Source organism: Lagenorhynchus albirostris, chromosome 1, assembly GCF_949774975.1.
Source record: "Lagenorhynchus albirostris chromosome 1, mLagAlb1.1, whole genome shotgun sequence".
Classification (NCBI taxonomy): Eukaryota; Metazoa; Chordata; class Mammalia; order Artiodactyla; family Delphinidae; genus Lagenorhynchus; species Lagenorhynchus albirostris.
Genome location: NC_083095.1, coordinates 120957584 through 120978453, shown reverse-complemented (window position 1 = coordinate 120978453; position 20870 = coordinate 120957584). Strand labels below are relative to the sequence as shown.

Sequence of the window (20870 nt, the reverse complement as noted above, 5' to 3'; positions counted from 1 at the left end):
TCTGCGGCAGACATACAAGTGAAATCTGTCGGCTTTCTCTGAGAAAATGGGTCAGATGGTCAAACATGACTGGGAATTTTTCTCCTAATTAAGCAAGCTCTGACCAAGCAAAGTCCCTTGCATTGCCACCTTAAACATTCCCACCTTAAAAGGGCAGCCTCCAAACCCTCTGCCAGCCTTGTGCATATCATTTTTTCGGAGTGCAATAATAACAGATCTCCCATTTTACTAAGACAGCAGACTAGTCAAAGTTCTCACACTCTGAGATCCATGGAAGGTTGAAATCAGCCAAGAGACTCTTCTCTCATGAGCTCTACTTTCACTCTGGCCGAGTCAGTTGCATCTCTTCCCCCATCTATATTTATCTGCATTTGCTCCCCAATCTCGCTGCTGGCTGTCTATCACATAATTATGTAATAAACCAATACAGCCCATAAACTGTTAAAATAGTCCAAAAGAGAGCTACTAAATGCTTCCTAATGGTAAATATTTACAAAAAGTTATTGAATTAGATATAAGCGAGACAAATGTAAAATACTGAAAGGAAAAAACAGTGAAAATGTAAAGACAGTCTGTCCTCAGAGTGCTTCATGATCATCTTTATACTCTCTTGCAGATGGTGTGGTTCATCCAACAAAGATAACGTGCAACCTTAACTAGGTGACCCACACCAGGAAAAAACATTGGTCCGGTACCAAAAGATTGGCAAATGAATGCTTAAATTGAAAGTTAAAATATAGGGTTTCAGAGAGGTAGTAGCATAGATTCTTTACTTTAATTAACTTTGGGGGATTATCCAAGCAACAGTAAACCATGTTGATAGAGGGTTTTCCACTACTAATGGCTGCCGTTTTACTGAAAGGCAAATAATGTTTCAGGTGTTTTACATGCATAAATAGATTAGTTAAACTCTGACAAAAGTCCTTGGAAGAAAATATTCCAATATTGCAGTTTTTTATATATGGAACAGGAGGTTCAGCGATACTAAGTAAGTTGCCCACAATCATAGCCAACAACTTAAGCCTCCTCTGTGGGCTCCAGAGACCATGCTCTTAGCTACTTAGCACCCTGGTCTCTCCAAGCTACCCTCTGATCAAAAGGCGTACCATGTGATCAGTATTTGAGAACTTTCAGACAAAGAGAGGAATAAAATAACAGAAACACCCAATCAGATAATGGTAACAATGACCATAGTGGTGGCAGTCAATGTTTTAGAGATGCTAAGAGGCAGTGAAAAAGGGAAGGGGAATTTAATAAACACATCTAGAGGGAGAGGGATCTGGATTCAAATACAGCCATTCACTTAAAACTTCATTTTCTTATATAAATGTAAGTTGCTTCTATAAGTTATTCCAAAAGAGCCATTCTAAAGATGTTCCCCGGTCTGAAAATAAGTACACAAGTTCATGGGAGGCAGCCATGATTTGAGGAAAGGTTAACTGCTTCTCATCTGTCCCAGAACTGTCACCTAGTAGTCACACCACCACGGGCAACTCACCACCTCTCTAAGCTGGTCTTATCACCTGAAAAGCAGATAGGATTCCTACCTAGGAATGGTTTTGCTCATATGAACCGAAAGCAATCGCTTGCCCCCTCATTCCTGGGGAATGAGGGCGTCAATATGAACACACAAACAAAGCAGTGAAGAGCACACGTGGTGGAATAAAGGGGAGGGAAGGTACCGAGGTACAGCAAGGACGGTATCACCCAAAGGACACTGGAACACCCAGGTTTCCTGACCCCAATCTTTATGCTCAACCACCAAATAAGTAACAATAACATCTCAAATTTGGTATCACATAAAGTTCTCCAAGTGTGGTCCCAAGACCAGCAGCATCAGTACTACCTGGGAACATGCTAGATGTGTCCATTTTCAGGCTTTGCCCCAAACCCACTGAATAAGAAGCTCTGGAGGTGAGGCCCAGTAGTATGTTTTACCAAGCCCTTTGGATGAGCCTGACACATGCTAAAGGTGGAAAACCACTGGCCCAGTGGGCCGAAAGCTCAAATGATGAAGTTGGATACATTGAATTTAAATCCAGACTCAAAGATGAAAACGTCTGTGACTTAGAGTATTGGTCAAGTCCTGGATAACTGAGGGGATGATGTAGGTGGAAGAAAGCACTGGATGAGTTGGAAAATAGTTACAGTGGCAAGAAGTGGAGAGTGAAGACAACACGGGGAAAGCACAAGAAAGGGTTTGAGGGCCTCAGTCACACAGTAGTTCTGTGCTCCTGAACCAGTCCCAATGCCCCTTAGTGTAAGGACAGGAAATCGTCCAGAGGCTCACTGACAGCTCCGGGCTAGATACATTCAGAGGTTCCTGGTTTGAAAGTTCTGAAGTCTGAAAGTCGTTAGGGAGACAGACATCAACCTTAGGAGGCTGCTGCTAGGAGGAAACAGTGAAGGCACCACTGAGTGGTCATCACCACCCCAAACTGATGAGAGCGCGCCAGGCTGTCAGGGGCACAGGACAGAAGCCAACGATAGAGAAGCTAGTGCATGGGCAGTGGTGAGAAACAAAGCTGAAACGCTTGCTTCACCATTAGTTTGAAAACAGAATCTACAGCCAAATTATTCTGACAAAAACGCACAGAACAACTCCAAAGGAGGAATATGTGTGTGAACAGATGCCAAGAGAAAAACTGACTTAAGACTTCCTACTGTGTCAAGAGCTTTGCTTGTTGACAGTAGAATTATCTTGAGTTTGTGGGGAAAAATTTCCAAGTCCACACTAAATTCTTCCTCAGAGATTCATACCCTGGGTTGCTGTGTTTTCTCAGTGAAATACTTTTGGGGAACGTGCCAACAGGACGAGGGGGCTACGGTAATCTAGCAGGAGGGAGGTTTCCTCCACCTGCTAGCTCCCTGCCTGCCTGCACCCAGCCACTGGACCATTTCTCCCTGTGACATACAGAGTCACGGAACCTTTCTGTCTGACCTCCAAGGCCCATTAATTTTGCCTTTACCACACGGTATATATCCAACCTCGGTGATCAAAAGCTTTTATCACCTCACACACAGACTATTGCAACTGACTTTTTAAAAGACATGCTAACTGTGAAAACATATGAAATATAAAGAACAGTATATACCTCAATTTATATACCTATCATCAAGGATAAATACATGTTACCATGTTGTCATATTTGCTTTATGATTGCTACCTCTCCTTCTGTTTGTAAAGAACAAATGACAGATTTAGCTCAAGTCCCACACCATCCTTCTTTCTCTCCCTAAGGGTCGTCATTTTCCTGAAGGTAATTTCCATACATATTTTATCATGTTCCTACATCTCCTTATATCTATAACACAATATATTCTGTTTCTCACTGTATTTTTAAATTCAACAGATTCACCTTCTAAAATATCTTGTTTTCTCTGTAAAGTACTTTGCTGTTTTCATACATTAAAATTTGTGCCCATCTGGGACTCCCCTGGTGGCTCAGTGGTTAAGAATCCACCTGCCAATACAGGGGACACGGGTTCGAGCCCTGGTCCAGGAAGATACCCACGTGCCACGGAGCAACTAAGCCCGTGCGCTACAACTACTGAGCCTGCGCTCTACAGCCCGCGAACCACAACTACTGAGCCCGCCCGCCTAGAGCCGGTGCTCTGCAACAAGAGAAGCCACTGCAATGAGAAGCCTACGCACCGCAACAAAGAGTAGCCCCTGCTCGCCGCAACTAGAGAAAGCCCACGTGCAGCAGAAAAGACTAAATGCAGCCAAAACAACAACAACAACAAAAAAATTAATTAATTAATTAAAAAATTTGTGCCCATCTGAGAGACAGGAAATGCTATCTCCTTATTGATTTTGCATTCTGGATTGCTTATGAGGCTGAGTATTTTTCCCTGTCTTTAGAAGTCAGTTGAATTTCCTCTTCTCTCAAGTGCCTATCTGTTATCTTGATCTTTGTTGCTTAGAAGGTGTTATTTCCTTTTTCATATTTTCTGGACATTAATTTGTTCTTGGTAGTATGCACTGCAAATATACAAATTTCTTCTTTCATTCTGGGGCCTCACTCTTCATTTGGTAATGCCTTTTGCCTAGTATTTTAACTTGCATTAAGGCAAGTTCATCAACCTTTAGAACTCTTAACATCACCCTACATCAATAATGGAGTGTTTTAATTACTCTAGCTCTCTAAGAAATTGGGATAATTGTGTGAGTCCTCTATATATTTTCACACAAATACACATACACACACATATTTTAATTTTTCACAGTCCTACAGGTGAATACCATGGTTGTCTGGATCTAGGTGGTAATAAGCTGCCTTTATGTACTGATTTTTCTTCCAGAGACTTTCCTTTCTATTAATAGTTCTAATTAGTTTCTTCATAGATTGAGTGAATTATCTATGTAGATAAACCTATCACCTACAACTAATGACAGTTTCATTTTTCTAACCCTGAAATCATTTTTTTCTTTCCTTATTGTGTAGTTTACTTATTATTTAATATCTGCCTCTCTGAACTAGAATATAAGTTCCATGAGGGCAGGAATGTTTGACTGTGTTTTACACTGCTGTACCCCTAATGTCTAGTGCCTACAGGTAGAAAGACATGTAATAAATTATTTATTGAACAATGAATTTTGCATTCCTGGAGAAACCAGTTACAAATTGCAGTTATGTATAAACACATGTCATGCTGGACTTTATTAATTTACAAATTTTAGGGAAGGCATCTATATTGAGTTTAAAAGTGTTACATGGTCTGTATACAATTTTGCTATCTTAATTCTGCTAGCTCCAAGTTAAGGTGACCAGTTTGGAGGTTTTCTTTTTTTTTTTTTCCTCTTTCTGTTCTCTGAAATAACCTGAGCCTACTTTTTGTTTTGTTGTTTTTCCATTGGTATATTTTAAACCGCTAAGACTATTTCTTTCAAGATCATAGATCCATCCAGATTTTCTAAGTATCCATTTTTGTCTAGATTTTAAATATTTTGGCTTCAAGTTTTCATTTCATTCTCTTATGATGTTTAAAATCCCTATCTGAAGTTCTGTCCCCATTACTAATAATGTTTATTTTTGCCTTTTTCTTCTTTTGTTTCACTTGATCAAACTTCCCAGAAATTTACATATTTTATTAATTTTTTCAAAGAAGCAGCATTGGGTGTTGCTGATTCTATGATTTCTATTTCATTACTTTCTCTTGACTAAAACATTTTCTTTCTTCTATTTTGATCTTGTTTTACTTATCACTCCCTGAGGGAAGTATGTTAAATTATTCCACTAAAAGCATGTATCTGGAATTCTCCTTGTAATACTGCCTGTTTTTCCTTTCTATATTTTAAGGTAATGTTAGATGCATACAGGCTCACACCCTGGCGAATTAGCCTTCTATCTTCATAACAACCTTCTTTGTCTCTACTTATGCTTTGTTTGCCTTACAGTCTATTTTTTGTGACACTGCGTATAGCTTCTCTAGCTTTGATTTAACCAGTTTCTTGGTACACCATTTTATGCCTTTAAACTTTCCTGTGTCCTTAAACTTTAAGTATGTCTTATAGAAATACTATAGAGCTGAACTTTTAAAAAATTTCATCCAATGAGAACCTCTGTCTATTAACTGGTAAGTTTGATTTACTTATATTTGCTATGATGCCTAAGATATTTAGAAGTATTTCTCAGATCTTATTTTGTACATTCTATTTACTGTACTTTTTCTGGCTTTGTTTCTGTAAACCACCTTGTACAACTCCTACTGTATTGGCCAAGTTGTTGGTATCACTTCTCCATTACCACCCCGCTCCCCACGACACACACACACACACACACACACACACACAATCTGGTTTGGAAGTTCTACAATCTATTTCTATTCTTTTAGGCTAGCAATATTTGCCCAACATTTTATTATGAAAAAAATCTCAAACTCACAAAAGTTTAAAAGAATTATAGAGTGAACATTCTATACCCATCACCTAGAGCTATCTAAAATTTTATCACATATACTTGATTTAAGGTCTAAAGTTTATCAGTGTATCTAATATTCTTTGATACAATAAGCCATAGAAGGCTTTGATCACTTCTTTTAAAAGTGAAGTATAGTCGATTTATTAAATTATGTAAATTTCAGGTATACGACAGAGTATACCTTAAAATTTTTAAGTTTACAATTTTTAAAGATTGTACTCCATTTACAGTTATTATTAAAGACTGGCTATGTTCCCTGTGCTGTACCATATATCCTTGTAGCTTATTTATTACACACATAGTATCAATAGTTTGTACCTCTTAATCCCCTACCCCATCTTGACTCTGATCACTTTGTAAAGTTTTCTACCAGGTTTTTTTTTTTTTTTGTATTTTTGCGGTACGCGGGCCTCTCACTGTTGTGGCCTCTCCCGTTGCGGAGCACAGGCTCCATACGCCCAGGCTCAGCAGCCATGGCTCACGGGCCCAGCCGCTCCGTGGCACGTGGGATCTTCCCGGACCGGGGCACGAACCCGCGTCCCCTGCATCGGCAGGCGGACTCTGAACCACTGCGCCACCAGGGAAGCCCTCTACCAGGTTTTTAAAGGGCCTGAAGTTAGTCATTATTTTAATAGGTTTCATTGTTGTTGTTGTTTTAAGAGCTAATTCTTTAGATTTACCTTCTATTTTGCCAAATTCTTCTGTCAACATTGCTTCTTGCACTATATTATTGCCACATTTCTTGAAACAATTCACAGTAGTCCCCAAAGCCTGCAACTTTTGGAATCCTAAATAGATTCCAACCATCCTGCTTTCAAAGTATAGTTAAAGGTTAGACCTTGTTGAAATTACAGGCACGTTTTGGCTCTCCAAAATAACAATTCCATATGCTTATCGCCAAGTAGACTGTAGCCTCAAAAACAGCAAAGAATTAATCTACAACATCCCTTGTATCTTCCCTACACCTGGCACAACAGAGCACACATATGAAGTCCTCAGTGAGGTACCACATGGCATGCTTTCTGCAAGCATTTTCTGAACACAGGAGAGCATAAAGAATACATATGGTTACTAGATTGTGTTGGTTATACTTTATGCTCCCATCAAATGATAAAATCTCCCTCCCTGGGACTCTTTGGAGATGACCTGAAGAAAAGTGTCATGTATGTAAAGCACATCAGATAGGATTTGGGACAACTGGCTGTTTCCTGGCTTCCAGCTTCCCTGGTTCTGTTCTTTATTTCTGTCCCTATCTCTCTTGCACTTATTTTCCCCACCTACAGAGCAGATGGGGGACACTAAATAATCCTTAAATCCCTGAAAACTCTGAAAATCTTTTAGTTTCTGCTTTAAATTTTTCTAAATAAAGACCTTTATTAAGGTGGTACTGAGTATAGAAATCATTAAAGGGTCTAAAGAAAGGTGAAAAAAATTCTCATAAAAAGAATCAACTACCGTATGATCTAGCAATCCCAGTCCTCGGTGTATATCCAAAGAACTTGAAATCACTGTCTTGAAGAAATAACTGCACACCCATGTTCACTGCACCGTTATTCACAATAGCCAAGATATGGAAACAACTTAAATGTCCTTTGATGGATGAACAGATGAAGAAAATGCGTGGCAGATACATACAATGGAATATCATTTTGCCATAAGAAAAAAGGAAACCCTGCCATTTGTGACAACACAGTTGAACCTGGAGGGCTATATGCTAAGTGACATAAGCCAGACAGAGAATGACCAATCTATATGGTCTCACTTACATGCAGAATTTTTTTTTTAAGCCATTTTCACAGAAACAGAAAATAGAATGGTGGTTTCCAAGGTCAAGGTAGGGGAGAGGTGAAAAGGGTAATGTAGGTCAAAGAGTACAAATGTTTCAATTCTAAGAAGAATAAGAATCTAACACACAGCACGGTAACTATAGTTAATAATATGGTATCGTGTACTTAAAAATTGCCAAGTAGTTAAGCATTCTGACCACACACACACACACACACACACACACACATTAACTATGTACGGTGACGGATGTGTTATTTTGATCTTACTAATCGTTCTATATGTATACATATATCAAATCATCAAGTAGTATACTTTAAAAATACATTAATTGTAGTTGTCAATTATTCCCAATTATTCGTCAATAAAGTTTTTTTTAAAAAGGTCCGTAGTATGCTGACTTTGAGCACAAGTGCTGAACAAGTTTTCAAAAAATTAAAAGAAATAGAGTCATTAAACATACTTCCATGTACCTCACCCTTAAGCTATGTGACTAAAATCTCTGCCTGGCTTTATCTTCAACCAGACTCTGTGGCAAAGTCCAACTTTTTTTTTTTTCCCCCCAAATGAATTGTTCAAAGCCAATAGTATACATGAAAGCTAGATGGAGAAAAACAAAGGCTGGCAGACACAGCCCAGCCACAGTCACCAGGGACAGCCCAGGGATATTATCGCTGAACAGTCTCAGACTATCCAACATACAATCAGGGAAATGTGACCTTGCTGTTTTAATTAAGAGGAGACGAATACCCTCAGGAAGTTCTACCTGTCGTGTACGTGCAATAATATACACAATTAAACATCTACATGAAATGAAAATCCCTCATTACCTAGACTAGATTTGGTCTAATTAAAGAGAAAATCAAATTCATATGGAAAAATAATTGCTACCAGGCACAATAAGCTTGTTTTAATCTGGAATCTGAGTGAGGATACACATACACTAGGGGCATGAGCTCCATACCATAATCTCAGAAACAAGAAAACTGAACAATGGTTTAACCTTGACGGCCTCACATTAAGAGAAGGAACATCTTTAATGGAGTGTAGGTGTACAGCATTCGATAGCGCATAAATCGCAGGAACAGTGTAAGAGCAATACCAGTGCTCTCACGCTGTCTGTAATCCCTACACAAGCAGTCGGTGGTGTAACAGTATTCGCTGTGATGTAGTTGTCACAACCAGTGACATAGCAAAGAGACCAAAGAACCTTGCGATCACATTTTAAAGTACTTTCTTAATCTTGCTGCATATTGGGAGACCAGTGAAAGAGGCAACTTTGCCCTCCAAGTAGGAATCTGTTTGTAAATCCCAGTGTAAGGAGTCAGAAGCTACCTGCAGAAAAAATCTATGTCACTGTGAACAAGCCACATCTCCTCTCTCTGCTTCTTCTTCCACATCTGTAGCTTAAAATATACTGCTTTCTCAATTCACAAGGGGGCCCTGGGAATTATCTGTCCAAAAGCTCTAAAGAAAAGGCATGAATGAAATGACCATGGTAGCCTCATTTTGGGCACTCAGTGAATGGCTACATGTGGATCACCTTCTCATCAGGGCCAGATAGGCTCACAGTTACAAAAGCCTGAAACTAAACATTTTATTTTAAAAATTTTGGTTCATAAATCTTCTCTTCATTTTCTCCTATTCTTCATCAGTCACTCAAAGAAACAAACAAAATATGTTTCCTCCCTCCAGGGCTTAATAATTCGTGGTGTTATCAATTTCCATGGCCATAATCCACAGGTTTATGACACAAAATGTATCTGAGGGACCAACTGGGAGGTTAGAATGTGGCAAGGTGAAACTAGTAAAAGCTTGTGTGCATGTGGTTTTCTGAAAGGCATCTGGGGTGTCAGGACAGACAAAGGCAAGCTTCCGTGACTCCTGCAGGAAGGAAGCCAGACCAACTGGGTAGAAGTGGCCCTGAGGAACACTTGGCCATATGACCCGTTTGGAGAACACAGAACAAAGTCAATGACAGGACCTGCTCAGAGCCAGTCTCAGTCTCAAGGTCACTGTACAGAATACTGTAGGACAAAGCACCACTTTAGAAAGGCTCCCCAGGATTCATTAACACAAGGGTAGAGGTTTTTTTTTAGTAACAACTCAGTTTAGACCCAACAGCGTGCAGCCCAGGCATTCTCTGCCACTAGGAGAGAAGTCAGATTTCCTTTTTACCTTAGGGCACATGCTGGTCCCAACTATTTTCCACCAAAGTGAAAGTGAGGTCAAGGGCCAAATAAGCATTTTATTCTCTCCTCTCAACACACCCAGACACAATACAACAGATGACCTACTCTATGCATCTCACGTCGGCATATTCTACAGAAAAGCTGATGCCCACCCACCCCAGCTGGCATTCCTGTCTGGTCCCCACTACAAGCTGCACTCTAGGTGAGAGCATGGTATTGACCAGGTTAAGACTTTCTGCAGTGAATTTTTTTTGGCTCAGCCAAATGTTTCATCTGATTTAAGAAAAAGCAGAAGAGAGAAAAGAAAAGGTGGGGAAAAACAGATAAAGGAAAGAAATGTTATCTAGACAAAATCCTTGGAAAGCCCAGACCAAACAGAGGGGAAAATGAACTCTGACGAACAGCAGCCTCCGTATGGCTGGGCTTGTCTGCTGGGCATTTCTAGGAAAACCAACCCTAAGGCCCACATTCGGAGGAGCCATGACGAATCCGGAGGGTTAGCTTTCTCTTGAACCCATAAGTATTGAGCCACAAAAATTACCCCCATCATTTTATAAAAGAGAACCAAAGACCAGATGGAAGAGTAGAGCCAGTATTAATGTAGGCACCACACTTGCAGAGCAATGAAGATATCATAAGATTACAATAAATAATGTGAAGCTCTCTCTTTTATACTCTGTTGTAATATTGGAGGCTTAAAAAGATATTAAACATGACAAAATTTGGTCCCATTCCCATAGGAATATCCCAAGGAGCAGGGGTTTCAGAAGATGGGGGAAGTGACTTTCTCAAGTCCAGAAATACCCTGGACAACACCTTGGAGGGATGCCACAGACCCACTGGTCCAGTGGAAACCACATCCTGCCCGAACACTGGAGCAAGTCATCTTCAGTCATCCCAGCCCTGAATTTCCAGGCCCCTTGCTTTCCCCAAGGCTCACAAATTTCATCATAGATTGAATCGAGTAAAAGCTAACAATCTCACAATTTACTGAAACCAGGCTGTACACACATTGCATAGCTAGCTCAAATATAAACAGTGAAGAGAAAAGAAGGCTAAAAAGAAAAACAAAAGGTCATTTACTCTAAGAATCCAGGCTTGTGTTTATGTTCCACATGAGGTCCAAACTGAATCTGGGCTTGAAATCCACCAAACTCACAAGCTTTCTCGAAGGAGACAGGGTGGGAGCCATTCAGGATATCATCCCGAGCCTGCAACACAAGAGGAAGCAAAAAGCATCAGGAGCTTGGAAGGAACAACACATTCTCTCCATTGCCATGTTCCTGCATCCCAGCGTACCCTCTCTGTGGAACAAGGGGAAACATGCCAGCCAAGCCAGAGTGAGGCATTCAAGACACTGTGAGTGATCGCAGCACAGCAGAATTAAGGCAGGGACTTCCCTGACTGCGCAATGGTTAAGAATCCGTCTGTCAGTGCAGGGGACACAGGTTCAATCCCTGGTCCAAGAAGATCCCACATGCTGCAGAGTAACCGATCCTGCAAGCCACAACTACTGGAGCCCGCGTGCCTAGAGCCGGTGCTCCGCAACAAGAGAAGTCACTGCAATGAGTGGTCCGCACACCGCAACGAAGAGTAGCCCCCACTCGCCGCAACTACAGAAAGCCTGTGCACAGCAATGAAGACCCAACGCAGCCAAAAATAAATAAATAAATTTATTTAAACAAACAAACAAAAAATGAATGAAGGCAAAGGGAAAACAAGTCCTTGCCCCAAACTGCCTATAGATGGAAGGCATCAGCAATGCCCAGTATATTAAAACTGAAGCTTGAGTGTAATCTAGGGAGGTCGAAGTGATCATGAAAAATACAGAGGCAAAGGGAAATCCTTGTATAATGACCAGATTCATAGAGGGGGAAACAGAAATGCAATATATTTTTTATGACCCTAAATGATAAAGCTAACAAAAAAATCATCTAGAAGTAAAATCAACCCAATCCCCATCCCAAAATATATAGAGAGAACAGACAAGAACTCAATAGTGCAGACATTTGGGGGAAATGATCAGCAAATGCACAGTCCTGGAATCAGGAACCCACTGCACCTGAAGTCCTGAAGTTCCCATTTCCTGACCCCTCACTGCTGTTGCTATTTATTCCTTTTCTTTGTCTTTCCTTTCTCCAGTTAAATGACTCCTAGAGCACTCTCAGATGGACACTCTAACCTATGGCCCTGAGCCTTAAACCAACAACCATTTTCTTATTGCCCTGATATCTCCCTCCCTTCTGGCCTCCCAGCCTATCTCCTCCCAGCCCTCCTTCCATCCACTAACTCAGGGGTCAGCAAACTTTTCCTGTAAAAGACCAGAGAGTGAATAATCTACACCTCTGGGCCATGTGGTGTCTGTCCCAACTACTGAACTCTGCTGTTGGAACATGACAGCTGCCATGGACAACACGTAGACAATTATGTGATACAGAAGGGGATTTACCAACGTGCAATACATAAATGAATGAGATGTGGTTTCAATAAAACTTTATTTATAAACACAGGTGACGCTGTGGCTGCATTTTGCTGACCCCCCCCATTATTTCTATAAGCTGATAGGCAGATAAATAAAAGGAGAGGAAAGGGAAAGGAAGAATGAAAGAAGTGAGAGTGAGAGAGAGACAGAGACAGAGACAGAGAGACAGAGAGACAGAGGGAGGAAGATGTTTTCCTTGAGCCAAAAGAAACCTTTGGGACTGTCTAGTGCAAAGCCCACATCTTACATACTGGCTAACTGCAACTCAGATAATTTGAATGACTCGCCTGAGTTTAAACAATTAGTTAATGGTAAAAACATAAAAGGTTACTGAGAGAGTAGTATCTTTCAGTTAATAAGAAGTACTGATTTTCTGACCAATAACCATCCTTGTATTCTAGATGCGAGGTATGAAAGCTGTAGTGCGTGTGAAGTGATGAGCCAGGTAAGTGCTGTGAAGCCAAGCAGAGAGAGGCAGTAGTCGCCATGAGGACCCCACCTGGGAGGCAAACAAAGGCCCACCTCTGGATGGCCAGCTCACAGTGGACACCAACCTGTACCACAACCCAACCCGACTGGAAAGTGCGTGTCACAGACACGGTGAGAGCCGGAGCCCAGCTCCTGCCCACCACGAGCCACAGCCAGAGCTTCCGGAAAGCTCACCAACCTCAGCGTCTGAGTATTCAATACTGTACCTGAACATAGAGCAAGTTCAGCTGCACGGGGTCTCTCGAGTCCACATTCTGATCAGAGTAAAAGAACTTCCGTCTAAGCAGCAACGTTTCATTTTCATCTACTCCTTGTTCTCTGAACGTTCGGCTGTGATCCAGCCAATTTACTGCAACACAAGACGACATATGAAAGAACTGTGTCGATTCTTCCTCTTAGTTCAAGGGGATTAACCCAAACAGCAGTGTGATGCAGACGTGGATTTCTAGGATGCTGATGTACAGTTATAGTTACTTCTTAGATTAGATCTGAGCTTTTTAACTTTGCAAAGTAACTGCACATGTACCATATGACACATGAAAAAGCAAATGAGGGAGAAATCCGCAGCGATTCCTCACTTAGTAAAGCCCCAGAATGAATCCATGTGCCTTCCTTGGGGTGGTGGGATAAGGCAAACCGTGCTTTATGCCAAGACAGTCATGTTTGCATTTCCTTTTAAGTCAAGGCTGGTCTTTAGTCTGATCAGGTGAAATAATTTATAAACTCTAAGCATAATGAGTTACTACCTCTGATCTTAAGTAGAAAAGAGGAGGAAAATGAAAGTAATTGGGGCAAGGAGAGGACAGGCCACTAAGGGGTCGGGGAGGGTAGAACCTTGCCCATGGCACACCTGGAATCTCACTCATTTAGAAAACACTTCCCTGATACCTAGGTGCAAAGGGATGGATCACTCCTCTGCACTTCCCACAGCTCTCATTCCTACGCTCCTCCCCGGGCCTAACACACACATTGTGAGCAAGTATTTATTACAGGCCTCAACTTTGGCACAGGGAATGTGTTGGATGGACCTCATCTCCCACAGTACCTGGAAGAGCAACATGCACAGCATAAAAATCCTCAGGATTTGTCTACTAAGGTCTCATTTGGAAAGAAGTATGCAACTGTAAATCAAATGAGGCGAGAGAGAAAGAGAGAACGGAGAAAGGGTCAGAGGAAATGAAAACCCCACGGAAGATCAATAAACCTAATGCCAAGGATGACATCTTCCCAATGCAGCACTGAGAGAAAGAACAATGAAGGGAAGAGGCTGGGAAGGTCTGAGTGAAATGTGCATGAAGTAAGATCCTTGGGGGCGGGGTGGTGTCAGGCGGTCAGGTGCACAAAGCACAGGTCTGGGGGACACATGGGGTATATATACTGGCTTTTCTGTATATTATTAGCTCTGTAGCCGTAGAAAAGGACCTTCCTATGATAGAATTATATTACTATTTCATAACCCCTAAGGAAATAATGGATCTAAGTAATGATCATGAATGGCTGTTAACACCACAAAAAAGGAAACAACCAAATCCAACTTCCTAATGGAAGTACACAACACCACATAGGAGTCTTTATTTTTAAACACGCATACACACACACACACACACACACACACACACACACACACACACACACACACACACCTGATCAAGCCTCCAGATCTCAGGAATTAAAAGGGACACATGAATATGTTAAATGACACCACAGGTCATCTAACCAAATCCAGGATGTAGAAACTTCTATACAAGTAACAATCTGGTTTCTTCCCCTCAAAAATTATAAGGCAGAAATAAAACAGATGGAGGGAAACTCTTGAGACTAAAAGAGTTAAACAACCTATCATCCAATCTTATTTGGACCTTCATTTAAACAAACTGTTACAAAAAAATTCTTCAGACAGCAATGGAGAAGATAGGAACACAACGTGTATATTTTGCCTTAAGAGATTACTTTTGAGATGTGAAATGGTATTATCATCCCTTTGTTTTTTTTCCCTTAAGGGTCTATATCTTTTAGTGACACAGGCCAACATGTTTGTAGATGAAATAAAACAAAGGCACAACCACACACTCCTGTCCTGGGTCATACAGATGATGGGAGAGGAGTGAGGCTTGGCTGACCATGTGCCCGCATCACACCTCCTCTTCAGACACTCACGGTCATCATCCGTGTGAAGCTTGGCCTTCAACTTCTCCATCTTCCTCTCGTCTCGTAACAGCGTCCTGTCTTTTTTTAATGTACCCGTTCCTTCTTCTTTCTTTTCTTCAATTGTTTCTTGGATTAAAGAGTATTCTTCATAGTTTGTAATTCCTAAAATTATCAATTAGGTTATTATAATGGTCAGTGATTACATTGCTATCAACTCCTTTCATTCTGGGGCCTATAATACTCCAAGGAGTCCCTGGGGGCAAAAGATAGGAAAGAAGCCTTGCCAAGATGAAGGTCAGGGTCACCCAGGGAGCACACATCAAGGAACTGGCCACAAAGGAGGATCTTTGGCTAGTTAAGTCACACTCAAATGTCACGTTCAAGTCTCCTGACTAATTTTTGAGTAATAAGAACAAAGTAGAGATCATACAGAGGAAGGCAAGACAATGTCAAGCAAGCAGTGTCTGAAGGAGCTGGGCTTCCTTTACATGATGAGGAAACTAAGACAGGCAAGGCCACTTTCTGAAGATATTCAAGAGGCTTCACATAGAAAGGAGAGACAAACTTGTTCTGAGGAGACTAACAGAAGCTAGGAGAAAAAAAGATGCCTAAGAATTGTACAGGCTGTTCCCACGAGTCTTCAGGAGAGATCCTGGGTATCAGTGATGCTGACACAGAATCACAGCCGTGGGCAGGAGACTGAATTATATGATTTTGAAACATTACTTTCCATTGAAAACTCCTATTGTTTTTGAAATAAAAGCTCTCACTTGTGACTCAGTGAGAAGTTCAAGTGTTGACAACACCAGTTAGTGGGTATGCAAATCAGGAAAATGAACACACTCTCTTGGGACTGGGCCAAAGTCAATGTGTTACAATACATTCAAAATTGCCTAGATACCCAAAGGGGGTGGAAAAAAAGAAGAGGCATATTATTAAAAACAAAACAAAATCCAGAAGCTCTCCATGTGTACCCTTACCTATCCTGCTGCAAATAGTAACCAGGAGCTCCCCAACAGTCTTGGAATCATCCACCATCACTGTTTTCACAGATCCATCCAGCATCCGAATTTTCTGAGGTCTCTGTTTTTTTTTATATTCCAAAATATCCTACAGCAAAATCATACAAACATCTCACACTGCGTGGGAAATGAGGTAATAAACTTGGACACTTTTCTTGAAAAAATGACTTTTCCCGAGCACCCTCTGATTTCCTCCTTCTAAGTTTTCATGAGATTTTGGCCACTAATACAGAATCTCCAGTGTGATAAACTGCTTTCATAAAGTTTTCTTTAAACTCTGATAGTAAAATTGCACCTCAAAGAGTCCTACTTATAGTTCATAGTTACTGAAAACTAATCTCTGTAAAGTGAAAGTAGCATATGTCCTCCTGAAAGGCTGAGAACGGTCTGCTGTAATGAGAATTAGCAGAGGAAAATTCCTACTTGTTTTTTAAAAAGTTTGTAGTGTGCTTCTTCAATGACCTCTTACATAGTTATAAGCAATTTTTAATATATATGTCATGAAGGACATAAGTAATACCCCCATAATTCTTCACAGTAGTGGTGTATCACAGTAAAAGTGGTTTTCTGCCAATAATGGCAAGACCAAACAGGCATAATAAGTTATGTCTAAATAAGAGACTCTCCTTTTACTACACTTCTTAAAAAGAGAACTATGGGAGGGAAAATTAATGGCAACTCATACTTTGCTCCTGCTTATGGAGTACTGACCAATCCGATGTGTCTATTCCGTAAACCAAAACCCAATATATTTCGGGGGTTAAGCTAATATTGTGTTAGTTTCAGGTGTACAGCAAAGTGATTCAGTGTTTTTTATATATATATATATATATTAGATTATTTTCCATTATAGGCTGTTACAAGATACTGAATATAGTTCCCTGTTAACACTTTTTTATTCATTATTTTTTTCCTACTTCCATAACACAATTTTTTATTGTTACTGTTATTAAACTCATATCTAATGTGAACTTTTTTATAAAAGCAAAACACTGATTAATATTTAATTTCTGGCTACCTTTAGGATTATATTTTTGTTCTCTCTCTATGCTTACTTTCTATCACCAGTCACCAGGGTACTTCCTACATACTTACAGGAAGATGCTATGTTTCATAACTACCAAGTCCAACAATGGCATGTAGAAACAGCTTAAAATCATTACCTCATGCTGCTTTAATTACTTTGTGGAGTTTCAAGAATTTGGACTGCTGATATTTTCTATCACTAACCTGGACGGCCTTTACGAAGTATATTACATCAAAACTATTAAAAAAGTGCCCTTGTGGGCTTCCCTGGTGGCGCAGTGGTTGAGAGTCCGCCTGCCGATGCAGGGGACACGGGATCGTGCCCCGGTCCGGGAGGATCCCACATGCCGCGGAGCGGCTGGGCCCGTGAGCCATGGCCGCTGAGCCTGCGCGTCCGGAGCCTGTGCTCCGCAATGGGAGAGGCCGCAACACTGAGAGGCCCGCGTACCGCAAAAAAAAAAAAAAAAAAGAATAAAGTGCCCTTGAATCAAAATAGTTGTTGAATCTCTCTTTTTCTTTGAAGCATAATCATGTTAGCTTCTATGGAAGGCCTAGGGACAAAGTGATGAAAAAAATAAAAAAAAGATCAACAGCATACCCCATTTCGCAACATGTAGTAATCCAGTGTTCTGCCTGCTTCCAGCCAAATTCCTTTCCTGGGGTCTTCATCTGAGAGAAACAGCCCATAGTCAGAAGCTGGAGGGAAAACAGAAAGAAAAATAAAAAACAAAGTGATGATGACGCCATCACTGACTTCCAGGCTCTTGAGTCTGCTGACTTGGCAAGGGGTTCTCCTTCACTAGAGAAATACTTCATTCTGACAACATGGGCAGCCGCTGGGACTAAAGCAGATGGGGAGGAATGAGAGCTGAGCTGCAAAACCAACACCCACATACAGGGGTCATGTTTCTTAAAACAAGTGGGCAGCAGTCGTGTCTAAAATTTAGGGAAACGCCGAGAACAAAGCGGTCCAAATTTCCTTCTAACTGAATTGGGCTTTGTTCCCTATCACATGCTGTAAAAGCCAGGCCAAGAACCCAGGAAGAATGGTAAGACAGCTGTGGAGAAACTATGCACATAATCACTCAAGCCAAGGCCACTTAAGCAAAGAGGGGCCGATGGAGCCTTGACACTTGGAATAATCCCTCCATCACCCCCACACAGCACTACAAAATAAAAGGAAGAGTTCCGTGTGAGACGAAGTCGCTGCTCCCCATGCCACCAAATTATGAGTACAGTTGGAGAGTTAAACCCTGTGTTCTTCACAGAAATCCTTTAATCCGACCCAGGAAGTATAAGCGGGTGGAGGAAGGAGGAAAGCAGTATCGTTTCCTGTCTCAAAACTTCTTTCTTCCTAAATGTGATTCAAGGAAACCTCAGAGACCCAGATGAGGGCCAGAGCTCCTGTTGTTTCTTAGAAAAACAATTTCAAGATCTGTAAAGGTTTGTATCTTCACCAGAGTTTTACAGCAATCCAACCCAAACAAAGTTTTAAAAATCTGGGAATAAACAGTAACAGAAAAGTAAAAACACCAGATATGACTGGACAACCAGATCTTGAGTAAGGTTGGGAATGTGAGCAAACTTTATTCTGATTTTTGGGTAATCTAGAAATAACAGTGTTTTGAATAATATAGATATTGCTTTTGGACCAAAAGATTCGTGCTTTTGTGAGTAACAGATCTTTTCAAGAAGACCCAGGCCTAACAATAGCTATCTTTGAACGTTTGATTTTTATGATTCCAATTTTTAAGGAAAGTTTTATTCCATTTTCACACTAAAGGCTTATTAATTTAGGAGTAACCCCAATTTCTCAAGCATTAAATACTAAATAAAAGAAGGAAATGTAGAGAGAAGACAAAGGGAAACGGAAAATAAAATTGTATGAATGACTCTTGTTTAAACTCAGATTAACAGTGGTCAGTGGTTCAACCAAACATTAAACACAACACACATCAGAAATATTTTTTTTAAGGGTTAAGACAAAGATGATAAAGCCCCTGCAAAGTACTTGAAATATAAAGCTTGCCCTGGGTCCTGATGGCTGTTCCAGTCTTCTTCAGGCTGCTAGCAGTGGAAAGTTTTCAGGCATGCGAAACAGCGCTCAGGATATACAAAAGCGGTAACTGTCAGAGCACCTTCATCTGTACTCTATGGGGCTTTATAACAAAAAGTGACTTGTAAACAGAGCTCAATGCTGATGTATGGAAGGGTCATGACAATGAGGACGGCTCGCTGGCAGCTGTGATCATTGTCGTTACAAGTCTCACACAGGAGGCAAGTAACGTCCAGGATAAGAAGACATTTCATTTGAAACATACACACCTGTGTACCACTCAGAGCCTCCGTTTCCTTAACTATTAAGGGAAAAACATACAAACACATTTCAAGCAGCCAGTAAATAACCAATGGCCTACCTTGGCCAGTTTGTGCCTCGGGTACCCGTTCCCGAATGACTCGACATGCGTCGTACACCGCCGTCGATGGTTCAAACTGCATGGTCTTCACCACGTTGCAGTGGCGGACACAGATCTTTAAGGACAGGGCCACCATTTTTCCAGATGACTTGAGGACTCTCACTTAGAATGTCTGGGGAACACAAACGAACAAACCGTGATGTTCGTGATAACTGTCCAGTAGAAAAAAAACGTTAGAGTCTGAATCAGCTTTAAAAATCGAAAGAAAATAAAATAGCAATTAAAGAGAAGGCTCCGGATAAAAACACAAGTTAAAAAATAACTTTTGAAAATTTGAGAATAGGACAGCAGCAGTCGTGGAGTTACCATTATCATAGGGTGGCAAGGAGAGCCCCTTGGAAGGAGGGAACCACAGGAGTTCACCAAGGCTCCTTCCTCAAGGCTGCTCCCTACTTGGGGTTTCCCCAGGGAGAGTGGCATTTCCCAGGTGAGTGTCCTCCAGGTGAGAGGCCGAGTGTCCTGGGCGCCCACTGCTGTCTCCTGACAATGCCTGTCAGCACCCTCAGTTGCGGGGCTCCCTCCCCAGCAGCTCCTGGGCACAGGGAAGAGGCACCTCTGCCCTCTGGGGTGCTTCTCACGGCCAAACTCCACCACATCTTGTACCAGAAGACCTGGCTTGGAGGCCCAGCCCTATCGCCAGGAGACAGCCAACTGGCCACTCTGCTTCCGTTTCCTTGCAATAAAGGAGCCATACGCTGCTATCTGCCCTTCATAATTCACAGAAGAACTGAATCCTGAGGGGACCTCAGTGCCAGGCCAAGGCACAGCCATCACTAATGAGGCCAGAGCGGCTTATCTTAAACACCCGGTGTGCCAGGCAGCTTCAGACTCCTCAGGGGTCTCAAAGTGAAGAAAATGCCAATTTAGTTGTTCTTTCATTCAGACAAACGCCTGGGATATTTTGCTTCTTATCCAGTTCAATGGCTTTAAAAATAGATAGGTGCTTAGGCTGGGTTTGAATTATTTTGTAAAAGCCTTCTTTTTACATTTTAAGTCCAGTCATTTAACGCATTTTCTGAGTTGGTGGCTTCTGGGTGATTTCAACTACCTGCTCCATTCCTTGGCCAGAAACTTACCCCCCAACTCAGGCCAGCCTCTATCAATGCACGCCTTGGACACAAGAGGGAGGCATCTTCCCTGCACCTGAGAAGCCAACACAGACCTACCCAGCTCACTGTCATCCTGGAAACCAAAATAAGGCACTTCACAGTGAGTAGCTTATTAGAATCCTAGAGCTGCATGGATAACAAATCCCCAGGAGTTTCAATCTCACACTCCTTTCTCGTCTTTTATTAGAGAATCTACACGTAGTAAACCAGGACCAC

General features: G+C 41.4%; 1 protein-coding gene across 7 annotated transcripts in view; it reads right to left on the bottom strand.

Annotated features, from left to right (window-relative positions):
• The window catches only part of TLN2 (talin 2), a 448850-nt gene that overhangs the window by 179477 nt on the left and 248503 nt on the right, over nucleotides 1-20870 (bottom strand). For all 7 annotated transcript variants that reach the window (XM_060151222.1, XM_060151260.1, XM_060151243.1 and 4 more), the window contains 6 exons: nucleotides 19486-19657; nucleotides 17667-17764; nucleotides 16001-16130; nucleotides 15030-15182; nucleotides 13079-13221; nucleotides 10985-11112 (listed from right to left, as the gene is read on the bottom strand). In XM_060151222.1, coding sequence (XP_060007205.1) covers nucleotides 10985-11112; nucleotides 13079-13221; nucleotides 15030-15182; nucleotides 16001-16130; nucleotides 17667-17764; nucleotides 19486-19621 — 788 coding nt within the window. In that variant the 5' untranslated portion in view covers nucleotides 19622-19657. The remainder of the gene's footprint in view (nucleotides 1-10984; nucleotides 11113-13078; nucleotides 13222-15029; nucleotides 15183-16000; nucleotides 16131-17666; nucleotides 17765-19485; nucleotides 19658-20870) is intronic.